General features: G+C 37.9%; 1 protein-coding gene across 1 annotated transcript in view; it reads right to left on the reverse strand.

Moving 5' to 3' along the window:
* The window catches only part of Thsd7a (thrombospondin type 1 domain containing 7A), a 405,762-nt gene that overhangs the window by 21,565 nt on the left and 367,921 nt on the right, over nucleotides 1–16,276 (reverse strand). Inside the window, exons 14-19 of the mRNA XM_060373993.1 lie at nucleotides 15,209–15,387; nucleotides 13,022–13,027; nucleotides 11,407–11,540; nucleotides 6,853–7,006; nucleotides 2,356–2,500; nucleotides 895–1,010 (exon numbers count right to left, since the gene is read on the reverse strand). Of these exons, the coding sequence (XP_060229976.1) occupies nucleotides 895–1,010; nucleotides 2,356–2,500; nucleotides 6,853–7,006; nucleotides 11,407–11,540; nucleotides 13,022–13,027; nucleotides 15,209–15,387 (734 nt within the window). The remainder of the gene's footprint in view (nucleotides 1–894; nucleotides 1,011–2,355; nucleotides 2,501–6,852; nucleotides 7,007–11,406; nucleotides 11,541–13,021; nucleotides 13,028–15,208; nucleotides 15,388–16,276) is intronic.

Here is a 16,276-nt window from a genome sequence, read left to right on the forward strand (position 1 = left end):
AGCCTCTGGAAGTCTACCTCAGTAAAGAGATGTGAGGAAGTTGAAATTACATGCACTTGACAATGACTTTAAGTGGGTTCAAGTAGTTCCACTGGTGCTTTCCCTTAAGAGTTAGGACAATTCTGTTTGAGATCTATTGAAGCAAAAATTACCCTGTGCATCTCAGAGGCACAGGGAGTCAAACGACAGAAACACCATTACCTTTTTGGTATGGAAGTCAGACAAGAATCACTACAACGCAGAGTACAGCTTTATGAAAAGAAGGAAAGGTCAGTGCCAAGTTTCTCTACTGCTCAGAAGGTCACAGCTAAGAGTAATGGCACTGCTTTCAGTCGAGGGTTAACCACGGACTACAGTTCTCGGAGCCTTAAAGATAACAGTGGCAGACTTCATGGCTTTGCTTGAACGTTAAGCTCTCATATTCAGAGGAGAACAAAGTACTTAGACTCTCACAGCTGGGTATCAGATATTAATATCAAAATCTGCTACGAAACTGCATGTGATCAATGTTTAGCAACAGAAAAAAAAAATAAGTGATGGATCTTGGCAGGTGTCCAAGCTCTGCACCCGATTCACATCAGATTACAAAAGATGATGAATGGTCTGATTAAGATTTATAGCCTTTATTCACCTTGATTGCTCATTGTTTCCTAAGCATTTCTTCCAGAATGGTCTAATTAGCATACCTTTGGGCTCCAGGCAGAACAAAACACAGGAAATTGTCTGTGGAAATCAGTAGCGTGGATACTGCCTCTTTTCAAGAGGGCACTAGACAGCCTGTGAAAACAGCTGTTGGCCATGTGCTGTGTGTGGAGCGAATGTCACTTGGCTCCATGCAAATTTAAGCTACTGGGGAAGAAAGGCCTTCAAAGATTCAATGCAGCACTCACCCACCTCTTCACAGTATTTGAGGTCCACCGACTTGCCATCACTTCGAACACAGTCTAACATCCTTGTTTTGATGCCGTTCCCACAAACTGCCTTCTCACTCAGTTGACATGTACTCCAGTCTGCATGGAAAAGACTCATCGGAACAGAAGGCAACACACCAAGCAGATTTCAGATGGAACTCTGGTGGCCTGAATCCCATATCTACTTCACAACTGCTTCCTGAGCCCCTCTATCAATCATGCCATGTGTGGAGCATATGGGCCCCAGCTATGAATGGATTAGAGTCAAGTGGAATTGCTGTGGTTGCACATAGTGACAGGGATGGGACTTTTAGGCACGTGTCTACTTGACAATCCCGACAGCTTGCTATTTAGCGATACTGTGAAAGTGGCTTTGCTGTATAGATCAATAGCATTTCAAAACTTTTTTCTTAAGAAGAGTAGAAATAAAATATTAACCATTATGTCTCTTAGCAAAGTAAGCATAATTTTAATGGATGGTACTCTGTGTAGTTATATTAACACTATGTACTTCACTTATTTCCATAGGATTCTTTTTTTAAAAAAATTATTTATTTTTATTTATTTTACATCCTGGTTGTAGCTCCATCCCTCCTCTTCCCTCCCAATCCCACCACCCTTCCTCCCACATTTTCCTTGCCTATTCCTCAGAAAAAGGGACCTTCCATTCCCATCTGCCCCAGCTGGTAAATAGGATTATTAAAAAAAAAAAAAAGAACAAAAAAACCAAACTCATCTATTTCACAAATAAAAATATGCTCTTTCATCTTTCTCCAAGACAGCACAACACACCCTGGAGAATTTTGATTTCTTTTGTGGCTTCAAAGAAAAATTTAAAGAAAACTAAGAGACAGAAACCAACAAGACTGCTATGTTCCTTTCTTCAATTTCTTGAGCTTGTTTCAATGGAGAAATTACTTGGGAAAAAAATCTAGTTAGCTTTGATGTTGTACCAAGCCATGTGAACCAATGAAATGTTTTTGATGTGTGTGCTTTGATAATATTAAATAAAATTTAGGAAACAAATGCGATTTATCACTTTTCTGAATATTTGTTTTTAAGATTATGGACATTTTACATCACGTTAATGTTGTTCATAAATGTCCCTGCATCCCAAGATTTATTGATGTAGATGTTATAACAATCAAACCTCTGCTAAAAAAGAAATTTTCTTCATCTTTCCAAAGTGGGAGCAGGTTTTAAATAGGATTATCTGGAATATATACTACATACTTCAAAAATTTAGTCTTTGTGAAACCTTTGTTTTCTATACATTCATGCTTACTAAAAAATGAAACTGATAACTATTTCTGTCGTGTGATACTATTTCTCGGAGCATAAGCTTCGTCTCCAAATGGCACCCAGGTGGAGCTGGTCTAGGCTGAGAATGTCTGGAGTGGACTCAGGTGGGAATAAGCCTCAGACTCTGTGAAGACATGCTTACCTGTGACATTGTAGTCATAGTGGTAGCAATTTCTATTCAGGTTACAGGGCTCTTTCTCTACAGCGTTGGGGCAGGCTCTCCCTTCGTCAGCAGGCTGTCTGATGGGATCAGCTGACCTTTGCCGGGAACCACTTGGATTGCAAGGCTTACAAAGAACAATGGCATTTTCAGAAACATAAACTCAGCCATACAGCAGCTAGAATGTTACTGGACCTGGTGTTAAGAGAGCTGAATTCACTGGCTAACTTGAACAAGCCAAGTAATGTCATCATGGTTCAGCCTTCCAATACGTAACACGTAGGTATTGACTAAGGATCTGACTCCACATTCTAGCTAGGAGATGCTTATGTTATTACCTCAAAGCCATATAAACACCTCACACCTATAAAAACATTCATTATGGCCGTGTTCCGTAAAACAGAAAGCTAATCCCGTAGGCTGTGATGATGTGTACATATGTAAATGCATGTGTGTAAGAATGTGTCTGTTTTAAAACGACTTAAACCATTTACATGGTGACTTTCAATAGTTATGTAGGTATTACTAACTTTTGTGTTCCTAATGCACACTCTTACATGGACAATTTAGTTAACATCTATAGAGTGGCTGGCTATTTTCTTACTGGTGCATCTTTCAGAAAACAGAATAGAAAGGGAACAAACCATTTTGGATATTGTAGGCCTAAAATAGTTATTGCCTTGTCCTCAGCTCTTGTTTTTTGGTCATACCACTGAAGGAATACTTACTATATTCAGAAAATGCAAATTATATAGAGGTCTTGCTACCATCTCCAGGGTGAGTATGGTTAGTGACTTGTCTTCTATATCTACATATTCTTTGGACATAACAGTTCTTTGCACACAATAAATGCTCTGAGTTTGTTTATTGATGTCTTGGATGATGAAACAAGATAATTTATAAAGTTAAAAAGGCACACCTATTTACCTAGTTGAATCTTAGTCTCATTCCAAAATTTCTATTGGAAAATGCTCACAAAAATAAAACATGTTTCAGAAACTGTTTCTTGTTGCACACACATGGTAGAACTTAATGTTTTTCTAGGATGGTTCCTTCTGGATATTCAAAAGAGAACCCAGATAGACACAGTTCCTGTTTAGTGGTTCTTATTATTGGAATCCCTGCTAAGGAATTTCAGAAGGAGTCCAAGTTCAACAGCCCCTGTTTTATAAAAGCTGAATATTCTTTTAACAGAATCTCTGACGACAAGAATTCCACAATCACAAACAGAGTTAGGCACTGTAGAGTGTAGTTCAACTGCAGAATTAAAACAGAAATTCATCTGCAGACTCTTATGAAGTGCCTTCACCCTTCTTTCAACATCTGTTCGAGTGACATATTGGTCCTGCTTTGTTTCCAAAGTGAGCTGCTCACTACTTAGCATTTTAACAATGTTAACACAGAGATAAAAAAGCAACTCTCTTGGAAAACACGGACTGTAAACATGCCTGAAGCTGTCCTTTACTGTAATTCAAACAGTTTAACATTAGACATATCTTTCCATTTTTTTTTCCACATTGCTTTTCATAGCTGTTGAGCTAATTGTCCTGGATAGTTTTATGTCAACTTGACACAGGCTAGAGTCAGCTGAGAGGACAGAACCCCAAGTAAGAAAAGGCCTCTGTAAGATAGGGCTGTAGGCAAGCCTGTAGACTTTTTTTTTAAATTTAATTTAATTAATTTATTTAGTACAATTTATTCACTTTGTATCCCTGCTGCAGCACCCTCCCTTATCACCTCCCAGTCCCACCACCTTCCCTCTTCTCCCCCTATGCTCTTTCCCTAGTTTCCTGATAGGGGAGGTCCTCCTCCTTTTCTATCTGACCCTAGCTTATCAGGTGTCAACCAGGGCTGGTTGCATCATCTTCCTCTGTGACCTGGCAAGGCTGCAACCCCCAGGGGAGGTGATCAGAGAGCCAGCCACTGAGTTCATGTCAGAGACAGTCCCTGTTCCTCTTACTAGGGAACACACTTGGAAAATGAGAAGTCTATGGGCTTCCTCTGAACAGGAGGTCTAGGTCCTCTCCTTGCATGGTCCTCAGTTGGAATATCAGTCTCTGCAGACCCCCCTGGGCCCAGTTTTTTTTTTTTTTTTTTTTTTTTTTGGCTCTGTTGTTCTCCTTGTGGAGTTCCTATCCCCTCCAGGTCTTTCTATCCCCCTCTTCTAATTAGTCATGAATGTGGGAGGGCCTAGCCTATTGCTGGCAGGTTTATACCTGGGTTTGTGGTCCTGGATTTAATAAGAAAGCAGGATGAGCAAGCCAATAAGCAGCACTCCCCCGTGCCTCCAGGGTCCTGCTCTTCATGAATTCTTGTACTCACTGCTTTGGGTGATGAACTGATATAAGGAGGTATGAGTGTGAAACAAAGCATTTCCTCCCCGAGTTTCCTTTGGTCATGGTGTTTTCAGCACAGCAATTGTAACCCCGAGACACTAACTTTTCTGCACATTTTTTCAGGTGATTCCCATCCTCTGGGTGGGTGGTAGGGTCCTTACTGCTATTCAAATCTAAAGCTCTGTTTTATTTTCAACTCATCTGGCTTTCAAGGTGTATAAAGCACAGGTAACATGTAAATGTCAGGTTGTGATGGATATTCTTGGTTGTCAAGTTCACTACATCTAGAATTAACTAAAACACAAATGGCTGGACACACTTGTGAGGTTTTTGTTGTTTTTTGTTTTGTTTTTGTTTTGGGATATGGTTTCTCTGTATAACCAGTGTCTTGGAACTCAATTTGTAGACTAGGCTGGCCTTGTCCTCACAGAGATCTGCTTGCCTCTGCCTCTCCAGTGCTGGGATCAAAGGCATGTACCACCATATTCGGCTAGATATTTTTTCTTTTCATTAAATTATTTGAAGTAGGAAGACCCTCTTCTTATCCAGATCTTTGATGTGGAAAGACACCTTTAATACAGATATTTTAAAGTGGGAAGATTCACCTTTAATCTGGATGTCACCTTCTGCTGACCACCTATATAAAGAAATTAGAAGGAAGCATTTTCTTTCTTGCCAAGTCCACCCCTTCGCTGGCATTAGAGCCTAATATATATATGGCCTATATATGTGTGTGTGTGTGTATTTATACTTGTATATAGTATATATTATTTAATATACATTAAATATATATTTAATATATGGTATATGTATATACTACATATAGTATCAATATAAAATATTATAATTCATATCATAATGACATTTACATTATAATTCATAACAGTAGAAAATTACAATTATGAATTACCAAAGGAATATTTATATAATATATAATACTATATTATTATATATTAGTATATTTATTCATAACAATATATGTTCATTATTCTATAAGCTCTGTTTCTCTAGAGCAGTGGTTCTCAACCTCCCTAATTCTGCAACACTTTAATACAGTTCTTCATGTTGTGGTAACCCTCCCCAACTATAAAATTATTGCTCTGGTACTTTATAGCTGTAATATTACTACTCTTATGAATTGTAATGTAAATATCAGATATGCAGGATATCTAATATGTGACTCCCAAAGGGGTCAGATCCCACAGGTTGAAAGCCGCTACTCTAGAGAACCCTGACCAATACACAGGTGAACTTTCACTGCAAAAGAAGTGACACCCACCACCCTCCTCTATGAGCCAGGTACTGATGAGAAGTGGTGCAGAGAGATGCTCAAGGGAGGTACAGTTTTAGCGTGTGATCTTTTTCTTTTTACAAAAAAGTAGATTCCGTGGATGATACTCATGTTGTCACAAATTCTTTTACAAAGTGATGCTTTTATAAAATAAGAGCTGTTGAAATAGGGTGGCTACTATATTCATCTACAGGGATACTAACGGCAAGTTCACTGAATGGAACCTATGATCATTTGGTTCTGTTTTTAAATGTCCATGCACAACCACTTCTGGTGAATATTTTAGGTCTCACCAGGTGTAATCTCTTCCTTCTCAGTTTCTTACTCAGGATATTTTACTCTCTGGTGTCAACACTCAGACTACAGCCATCCCACCCTGAACGCGCCCAATCTCCTCTGATCTGGTGTCAATACTTTTGCTGCAGCTTTTCACCGTGAGGAAGAATGCTCCTACTGTTTAAATTAAACAGACTCAGCAAGAAGCAAGGGCTAGCAAGCTGACATCATTAAAGTACCTCCACTAGAATTTCATTCTTTCCTCACTTTAAAGCGAGTTATTATGACCACTGCAGTTTTTAACACGCTGTGTTATCTGTAAGGCCAGCTGAAGGTGTCATATGCTAGTTTTGAAACATGGTTGAAAAGGAGCAGAGAGCTTAGGAGAACTCAAGCTGTCACAAACATTGCTGAATTGGCATGGCTAACCCATGCAAAGAGGTGGCGAAGAAAGCCCAGCCTGCTTTGCAAAGATGGCTTGCAAAGTGATGCTTTAAATGAAGTTTTTTTTTTTTTATCTTAAATCCTTCGAAAATTAAACAAACTCCATTTTACCCAAAGAGTTTCTAGTCTCACCAAAGCACACTGGGTCCACGGCCCCCACTCAGATATCACACAGTCCTCAGGGCATGGCAGTTTACACTCTCTGGAGCCCAGGGGCATGTCTTCTGGGTCACACAGGTAATCCTCCACATGTTCCAAAGGGCCGTCTGCTGTATTCTGCATGCATCTAAGGGAAAACATGCACATCAGCAAAGGAAGCAGCACAATCAAAATGACAGTCAACACACAGGATGGCTACTTCTAATTCAGATATCATCTGATAAGTAACATTCCCCCAAAGTGAAGAGTCAAAAGAAACCATGTCTCTAAACATAGTTAGCATTTCTCTAAGATTAAAAGAAAAACATATACTCACATGCAATCTCCTGATATTTTAATTAGATGCCTTCAGTGTATTGATAATTTCTATCACGTGTTCTTATGAGGAAAGTGACTTTTACACCCGTACATGGAACCTGAACTATTGAAAAATGGTCCTCAGTGAGTCTCAGAGAAGACACAACTGATTCATTGATGATAGAGACTTAGGTACAGTGCAGTATTTACACAAAATGTTTCATAAGGTGATTTCCAAAATAAGGCATTTATCAGCTTGTTTTGTCACACAAAAACTAATTTTAGCTGCCAGCAAGATGACTCAATGAGTAAAGGCATTTTCAATCAAACCCGATGGCCTGGTTTCAATCCCTAGAATTCCCATGGTAGAAAAGAAAGAGCTAATTCTTTAAATTGTCCTCTGACCTCCACATGGGCACTGTGACACACACAGGTGTGTGTGTGTGTGTGTGTGTATGTGTGTGTGTGTGTGTGTGTATCTGTTTGTATTGTACACACAAAGTAAAATTAGTTTCAAAAGCCATTAAGAAGGTAATTTTAGTTTTCTGTTAACTTCAAGAGAACACCAGAAACCAAAAGAAAATTAAACTTAGAACAGCACAACTTCTCTAAGTGTGGTTAGTTAGATCTTCTATTTTTTTTCTTAATTGTTAGCTTTTTACTAGAACAAATTTAAACCCTTGTTCATATTATTCCATTGTGAACAGTCAAGAATTAACTCTTTAGTGATCTCTTGAGAAGCTGATTAATGTGGCTTCCCTGTACAGTAGGTAATAATCTCTCTGTGAACTTTAGTACTAGAAGAGAAAAACCTTGATCCTTAATCTATAATGTAAGAAAGATCAACCAAATTAATGGCTTTGGGAAGAAAGTTCCCAATGGGAAGATAAAAGGGAAGATGGGCTTTTCCTCTTAGGGCCATTGCAATGTTTTAAGCAGCTGGCTGAATCATATCACATATGATTCATCCCATCTTTTTGTAAAGAGTTTCAGTGAGGAATAACATTGTTTTTAAAGATATACTCTGAAGAGTTACTTTTTATAGTGATACCAAAATGTAAAAAGATGTTTCTGTTAATTGAGACACATTGAAAGATTAGAAAACTGTCATTAGTTGCGTCTTGATTGGGTATATAATCTGGAAAAAACTATACTAAATACTAATCTCTGTAAATTAAAAAAAAAGATAATTTCATAAAAAATGAATCAGGAGATATTTGGTGTTTTCACCGCTGAAAAATTAAGTTACAAATTTCTTTAAAAGAGTTTTCAGTTGCAAAGGAAAAATCTCTTTCTGCAGTAGAATTTTAAACATATTCTTTTAACAGTGGCCTCGTGGAGACAATGACAGGCCAAGCATTTCTATATTCAGAAAAGGAACTGGTACTGAAATCACATTCCTCGCAGATACTGGTGCAGCACGCAGGATTATCTTGTAAAATTGCCTATTGATCCAAGTTAAGAACAGATGTCCAATACCCTATTAGGTCGCTATGTATATGTAACTTTATCAATAAAGCTTTTATCTTTCTTAATTTTGCATTGTACAAATAACTAAAATCATAATAAATAATAAACTTCAAATCTACCAGTGGTAACTTCTTTGAACAGACCTCATTTATTTTAAAATAGATTATTATTTTAAACGTACTTTCATTTCATAGATTGGAACAAATTCTACCTACCAAGATGTGGATTTGTTTTATTTGGCAATAACATTTCTTTGCACCTAGAATTCAGAATAGATATTTGAATCAAGCTTAAGCCTAGAGAAATATGTTTTAAATTTGTTTTCTGCATAACCTCGGCTTTCTTATTTTTTCAAAGAGCAAGAATTTGATGAGTGGAATATGTTAGAAATACAGAATGCATGGCCTCTTTGGACGTGAAGAAGAAAGAGCATCAACCTCATAGCAGGTAAGGGAATAAAGCGTGGACTCTGCACAGAAGACATCAGCGAAAAAGAAAATTAAACATTAACAATTAAACATTAACAGCCACTATAAATGCCTCTCATATTATTTTATTGTCGTCACGGGCATAAAATTTATAAAATAAAAATGTCACCGACACCTTGCCCTTTTCTTTGCCTTAGCCTACTTGTGGCCCTGGCTTGATTCCTAGCTCTAGGGTAAGGGGAAAAAATATAGAAGAAAGGAAGGAAGAAGAGAAGAGGAGGACGGAGGGAGGAAGAGGGGAAGAAAGGTGGCAGGCAGGAAGGAAGCAGGGGAGGAAGGATTTCCTATTAGGAAGAGCCACTTCTACTACCCACTTTCTTACATTCCGTTCCCTCCTAAACGAGTAAGATTGAAAATAGGTATATGCAAACCTATTCTTTTACAGACTCATCTCTCCTGAAATGTCAGTCCAGATTTGTATGTAAGCAGGACGTACTGACCCTAATTAGCAGAGGATAGAGTTCGTGACATGTTCCACTCAATCAGGAACAAACAGGAACATTATTACAGGATCAGAGATCATGATCAATACTGACCCCTCTCCCTATTGCATCAACCTCAGTACATTAGCTGATCTGAAAGTTCCTACACTTCAAGTACATGTGGACATGCTGAAAATATCTATTTACAAAGCAAAAAGAACTAATACACACAGACAGTTCAAGAAAAAAATGAAATACATACCCTTTATTTTAATTTTTCACTAACAATGAGGAAACTGAACCAAATTCTTCACAAAAAAGAAATGAGTTTTAAATTTGGAGGGACAGATTTTAATTTGGAACTGGAAGTGTAGGAAAAAAGGAACTCTGTTTTTACCTTTACATTTTCTACCTACTCATGACCTTCCTTCCTGACTTCATCTATAGTCTACTTATGGAAGTTGTAAATGGAATACACAGATGGACTTTTGAGACAAAAAGAAAACTATTTAAAATCAGAAACAAGGCTCTACATATTTTATATGAAAAAGTTTTACATTAATGTTAATTTAAATATTTTTTACTGAAATAGATCAGGGAACACCATTACATAATTCCAAAATTTGTGATAAGTGATAGATGAGAGTGTACTGATGTCAAGTTCTAGATTTATTATCGTTATATTTTGGCCCTTTTTGTGGTGAAAAGAATACTCTCCATCTGTGCTGTCTAACAGAACTGCCACATGCGCCTGGAGACAATTTGACATTATGGGTAGTAGGAATGAAGAAATGCATTTAAACCTTTATTCAATTAGCTTAAGGTGAAATTGAAAAGTCCACACATGACTAGTGGCTACCTTAGCAGACTCTTGCTATATTAGAATAAGGAGAGGCAACAGCCAGCCAAGGCTTCAGGGAAGGCTCCCTGAAGGAGATGAGAGCATCCTAATGTTAGTCAGGCTGACATAAGGGAGCAGGAAGTCAAGGCAGTGTGTTTGTTTGAAAACGTGTTTAGAAATATATTTGGGTTTTGTGGTAGGGAAGATCATCCACTAAGTAAAGTGCTTGCCACCAAAACGTGAGGACGTTGGTTCATTTCCCAGCATTCCCGTGACAAAATTAGTAGGAGGGACAGCACACATCTGTAATCTAGTACTTAGGAGAAAGGGCAGGAGCGTCCATGTAGCTTCTTGGCCTGCTCATGTTCAGTGAGAGACCCTAGCTCAAAATCTAGGGCAGTTAGTGAGTGAGAAAAACATCCAATGTTGATCACTGACCTGAATACATACATGTATATATACATAAAAAAACATCTATACAACAGAAACATGTTTGGTTTTTAAGAAGGCACTGATTTTTAAAATCCATACTTATAAAGCTTGATTTCAATGCACATTTTTAATGGTCAGCCCATATAACATATATGCAAGTAACACATAGACGTAGCAGATTGTACTTAAATATTTAGGAATCCATGGTTCCTATCTATGTATCATTCATGTAACAGCAATTAATAAAAAAAAAGAGAACATAAATTTTCAAATAAGCAAGGAAGAGTATTTTGGGGATTCTGGAGGGAGAAAAAAAAGGGGGAAATATAATTATAATCTCAAAGTTAGAAGTATAATTTTAAATAGTATTGTAAAGTGAAGCTTTTTAGGTCAGGACTGGGAACACAGAAACTGCAGCTTGAAACAGAGGGCCTCAGTTTCCAAATACTCAGATCCCTCAAAACCAGAACTAATGAAGGTTTTCAGGATCGTGGAGGGGAGCGGTTTTCCATGCTGTTTCCTGTGGAAGTGGAAGATGGTTGCCATGTTGCTTTTCTGTCATTCCGCTTGGTCTTACCTCACTTTTCGGGTCTGCACGCCCTCTCCACAGTTGTCTCTCATGTCCACAAAGGTCACCTTGCAGACACTCCACGGCTCTGTGACCCATATGTACTGCTTGCAGTCACTGTGGCACGGGACGACCTCGTACACCTGAAACACACATCTGGTGATCTCAAGCAGTGGAATGAGAGTGGGGGTGGGCAGATGGAAACTCTTCCATCATCACAGTAGTTATTTCATCAGTCTCCTTCCATCCCTCCCTCTTACTGTTGGTACTCTCAAGTAGGAAGAAAGATATCCTCTTGAGAAGTGTAGTTAGGAAGGTGTAGCTGCATTATCTCTTTTCCCGCAGTGGGTACAGATCCAACCCACTGAGCTAGATTCAAAACGTTAAAAAAACCGTATTTCCATAAATGGGCCTTTAGTATATTATATTACAATCTTCTGGACTATCTATTTTGCTCAAAGTTTTGTGTGTCCTTAGTTCTTAGCCTAGGACACTCATGTGCTAGACATTCAGTTGAGATTTGTCAAATGAATGAATGAATGAATGAATGAATGAAGTGAAATGAATACTGTAAACATATCTGCTTTCCAGATGAATCTACTTTAGTCAGTTTTACATATAAGTGTATATGGTTACAAGAATTAACATTTGTCATATAAGAAACTGAAATGATAAATGGAAATAAGCCCATCTTGAAACTAACCCTCAATCTCTTGAGGTATGGAAACAGGTCTTGAATTAGTTTTACACAGAGACAGCGGTAAGAAAAAAGGGCCTCACAGAACACAGTCACTACTCGTGGTTATTGTTCACAAGGCTTTCAGTTCCAAATGCTGTGTATTATGTTTGTTTCAGGAATTCTAGAACAATGAGCAAATTGTGCTGTTTTCTCAGTGAGGAAAGTAATTAGAAGAAATAAATAGACCACAATCTACAGCAACTAAGAATGTAACCATTAAAGAAAAGTATTTTAAAACATTTTCATAATATATGAAAATAAAATTCTGTTATCTATTTTACACACACACACACACACACACACACTGTAATGTATAAATGATTTATTCATTTTTAAATCCAGGTAACAGACTTAAACCATCATTTGGGCCTATTCTTTGGCACATTTGGAGGACTAGAAGCTAATATAAAGTAGAACTACCCTAAATAAGAGTAATATTTTTGCACGTTTGGAATAAGACAGAACATTTTTGTTTGGGAGATGTGTTAAAACAGGACTATTATCACATGGCTAAACACCATCATACCACTCCCAGGGAATAGAAGAAGTGAAATGCAGGGGACCTGTTGCTCTTCTCAATCCTTTAATAGAGAGGTGATTATTCCCCTTTGTTGAGGTAAACGTGAACTATTTCAGAGACATCTCCAAATAACCATTTTCAGCCCACCACGCGTCCCTCCTTCAAGTATGAATGAGGGGTGCCATTGCCTCATTGTCAGCATAGGTGAAACCTATTCACCTCCCCCCATCTCCTCAGGCCCTATAAATAAAGAAATCTTGTACTGTACTAGGAAGTAAAAAGGGAATGGGCAAAGAAAAATCTAGTGGAGAAAGTAATGATTTTCTTTAAAGAATGCTGATGAAACGGGAGATAAGAATTCTTACCTGTGCCTGTAGTGGTGTTTGGCAGGAATGAAGTAAAAGACAGAAACAAAGAAAGGTTAAAATGTCAGTTATTTTGATAGAAGCTCACATCCTATGTTCCAGTTATAAGGAATTTTATAAAATGTTAATTTTGTAAAACATTTGCATGTCTTTCTCGGTCTTTGGTAGGATAAACATTTCATGACTTAAATGTAAGATGAGCAGATAAGGATTGCATAACCAAAGAAAAGATCGCATGTGCAGGACAACCAGGCTTCAAAACCTGAACAGATGTCATAGCCCATGTCACAGCAAACTGAACTATGACTGCAAATATCTTATGAGCCAACTGACAAGTGGACTGTTATCTATATATTGACCTACCTACAGATCCTTGTAGCCATCAATCCAGTTTAATCCATTCATACATTTTTAGTGAAATAAGGACCCAAGGGCTTAACTTCAGCTAGAAAACAACCTCAGAGACCTCTTTCAAGTCAACAAACTGCTATATTTTAACTGAGGAATTTTAATTATAATAAAAATCCTCACCTTATATTTTTAAACAGCAATTTTGCATATTTTATTTTCTTGAGTATGTTTAATATTTACCTTATTCATATGTTTTATGTAAAATTTGATGATTACCTATTTTCTTTACTTTTGATTTTTTCTTTATTCCTCTTTTAATATACCTACAATGGATTGAAAACCAATACATAAATGTCTTTATCAAATTATGTCTTGAGTTTCATGAGAGATGTAAAGTAACGTTGACAGGGTCTTAGTCTAGAGATTTGTACAGTACAAGCAACTTGGTCATGTGCCTTTGCAAACAGAAGTTCTCAGGCAAAAGCGCCATATTTAAATTGTGTGCTGACTTGTTGGACACGTACACACATAATGTATTGAGAATATGTACACTTTCTCTTTGGATCATAATTTATTAATACTAACTTTGTCATTGGAAATTCAAGATTTCCTACCTTGTAGACAAGCATTATTCTTAGAATCATAAGTATGTCACTTCTGCTATTCTGCTATTCTATTTCATATTTACCCAATTATAGCTCTGCAAGTAAATTTCTTCTTTGGAAACAAACACTTGAAGTTTAGGAATGCAGAATGCTCAATGACAAGGCAGCTCAATCGCCAGGAGATGGCGATAGTAGAATGTATTATTCTCTTTTCATCAACTTGGTAAGACTTGAGACTGGTTGAGAATACTTAACCATAGAATTGAATTCGTCAACGTCTTAATTTTTATTTAGTTAAAAATTTCCTTTTTGTATGTTCTGATTCTGTTTTTTATCAACAATCTTAGCACAATCAGAAGGAAACTGCTGGTACCAGTGTGATTAGAGGTTAAAATGAGACCGGATATGTTCACATGAAACAGCTTTCCACATTTAAATACTTGGTTCATTTGATCATGGCTCGAATTCAAAACATAACATCTGCACACACTCTGTAAAATCCATTCTTTGCTAAGTTACATGCCGATCAACTGTGATAACAATTCCCTTTCTGTTACACTTAAGTTAATCACAATTCTGCCATTAGCGATTTCGCTCTTTATCTCCAATAGAATACAAATAACAACTAGTGACAGCAGCTAATGAACTATGCATGCAAGCCCTAATGCAGCTACAATGATAGAAATGGTGGTGTCTAAATGGCTAGCATATATGTGAACTCTGAGACACCCTTCGTGTTTCTTATAATTCTTGAATTTACTTTTACTCAAAGTAGATTGAGATGAATAAATAACATTCACCCCTCCTCTTCAGAGCATACTCATGTTATTTCTTTTAGGTTGAATACTTGGTAGCTGAGATCTCTTTCTGTGAGTGTAGGGAAACGAAGCGATGCCCCCTCACCACAGAAGTTACACACAATTTTATGGTAGATTAAATACCTTGACATTATTCATGAATTAGTTGTCATTTCACCTCCGTGGAATTGTTTTGTTATCTATATGCTTGGAGGATTCGGGATCCCCAGAGAATTCAGAGATAACGCATATAATTAAAGATTTTAGATTTTAGTAGGTTACAGGTAATTTATTCAGACCTTATAAAAATAGAACCAATCACATTTCTTATTCAGGTGCTATTACTTAATTTTGTTCATTTTGGAGAAATGATAGAATGTTAGATCCTTGGAAATCTCAGACATATCCTAATGCACTTGATGTTAGTAAAATACCTGGTTGACGTGGTCCAGTTTGGGGCAAGGTCTTCCTCCATTATAAGGCTTTTCGCGCAACCACTTGGACCGGACCTTGACGCCGCTGCCGCAGGACTTGCTGCAGCGGGACCAGTTGGACCACTCACTGAGCTTGCAGTCGGAGGGGCAGGGGATGATGCAAGCTTCTTCTATGTAACCTGAGCAGAGGAAAATGGAGCGAGAAGTGAATCTGCTAAATGTCATTCTCTGACTCGAACACGCCATTCCAGCTCCTTTCGAAGGCCCACTTTTGACTTGACAGCAGCATGCAAATACAGACAGAAATGGCTGCGTCCTTCGGGACTCAAATTAAGTTCTGCAGGGAAATGACACATCTCTGCTTCGACTGTGTTCAAGTAACAGCTGAGAAGCGGACATGTGATCTGCTCGGGTTGCATGCGCACCGCGTTTCAACATTTCTGACTTTGTGACAGCTCTTGTTTAATTGACAGTAACCTGTTGGCTAACCGTCTCACTTTCCATGCTGCCAGACTGCAGTTAAAAAATCTCCTAGCACAGATTGCAGCGACACTTCATGTGTTACTGCCACACACCAGCAGGCTCTGAGTCCTCACAGCACTCTTCCCCTATAAAAGCCCGTCCCTCTCAATAAACATTGGAAAGAATCCATTTAACTTAGCGCCTTTCCTTCCTCCTTCCTTGAAAATCAATTCTGAGGGAAGAAATTGAAGGTTGTTATGTAAACAAAGACTCAAATCTTCGTGGTGCTGTTACTGTTAAAGCCACACCACATCTTGGATCCCTTTGACTCTCTTGGAATCTTAAACGTGTTAGGCAGAAACAAGAAAACAAATGCAGAGAGATGATTGACAATCTAAGAGCACAGGGCGATGCAGGCTCATTCCACCAGCTAAACTCATGGTGTATAGATTTGATTTGGGAGGTAGGCGGCTTTCTTTGATTAGTTCTTCACCGCCAACTTGACATTTCAAAGCAAATTGCTGGAAAAGCGAAAGTCCTCTGGTCAAGAATCGGATGTTTTCCTCCTATAATATTGACTTTTGAAAGAAGTCAGAATCAGTTAAC

Source organism: Meriones unguiculatus, chromosome 21 (assembly GCF_030254825.1).
Source record: "Meriones unguiculatus strain TT.TT164.6M chromosome 21, Bangor_MerUng_6.1, whole genome shotgun sequence".
NCBI lineage: Eukaryota > Metazoa > Chordata > Mammalia > Rodentia > Muridae > Meriones > Meriones unguiculatus.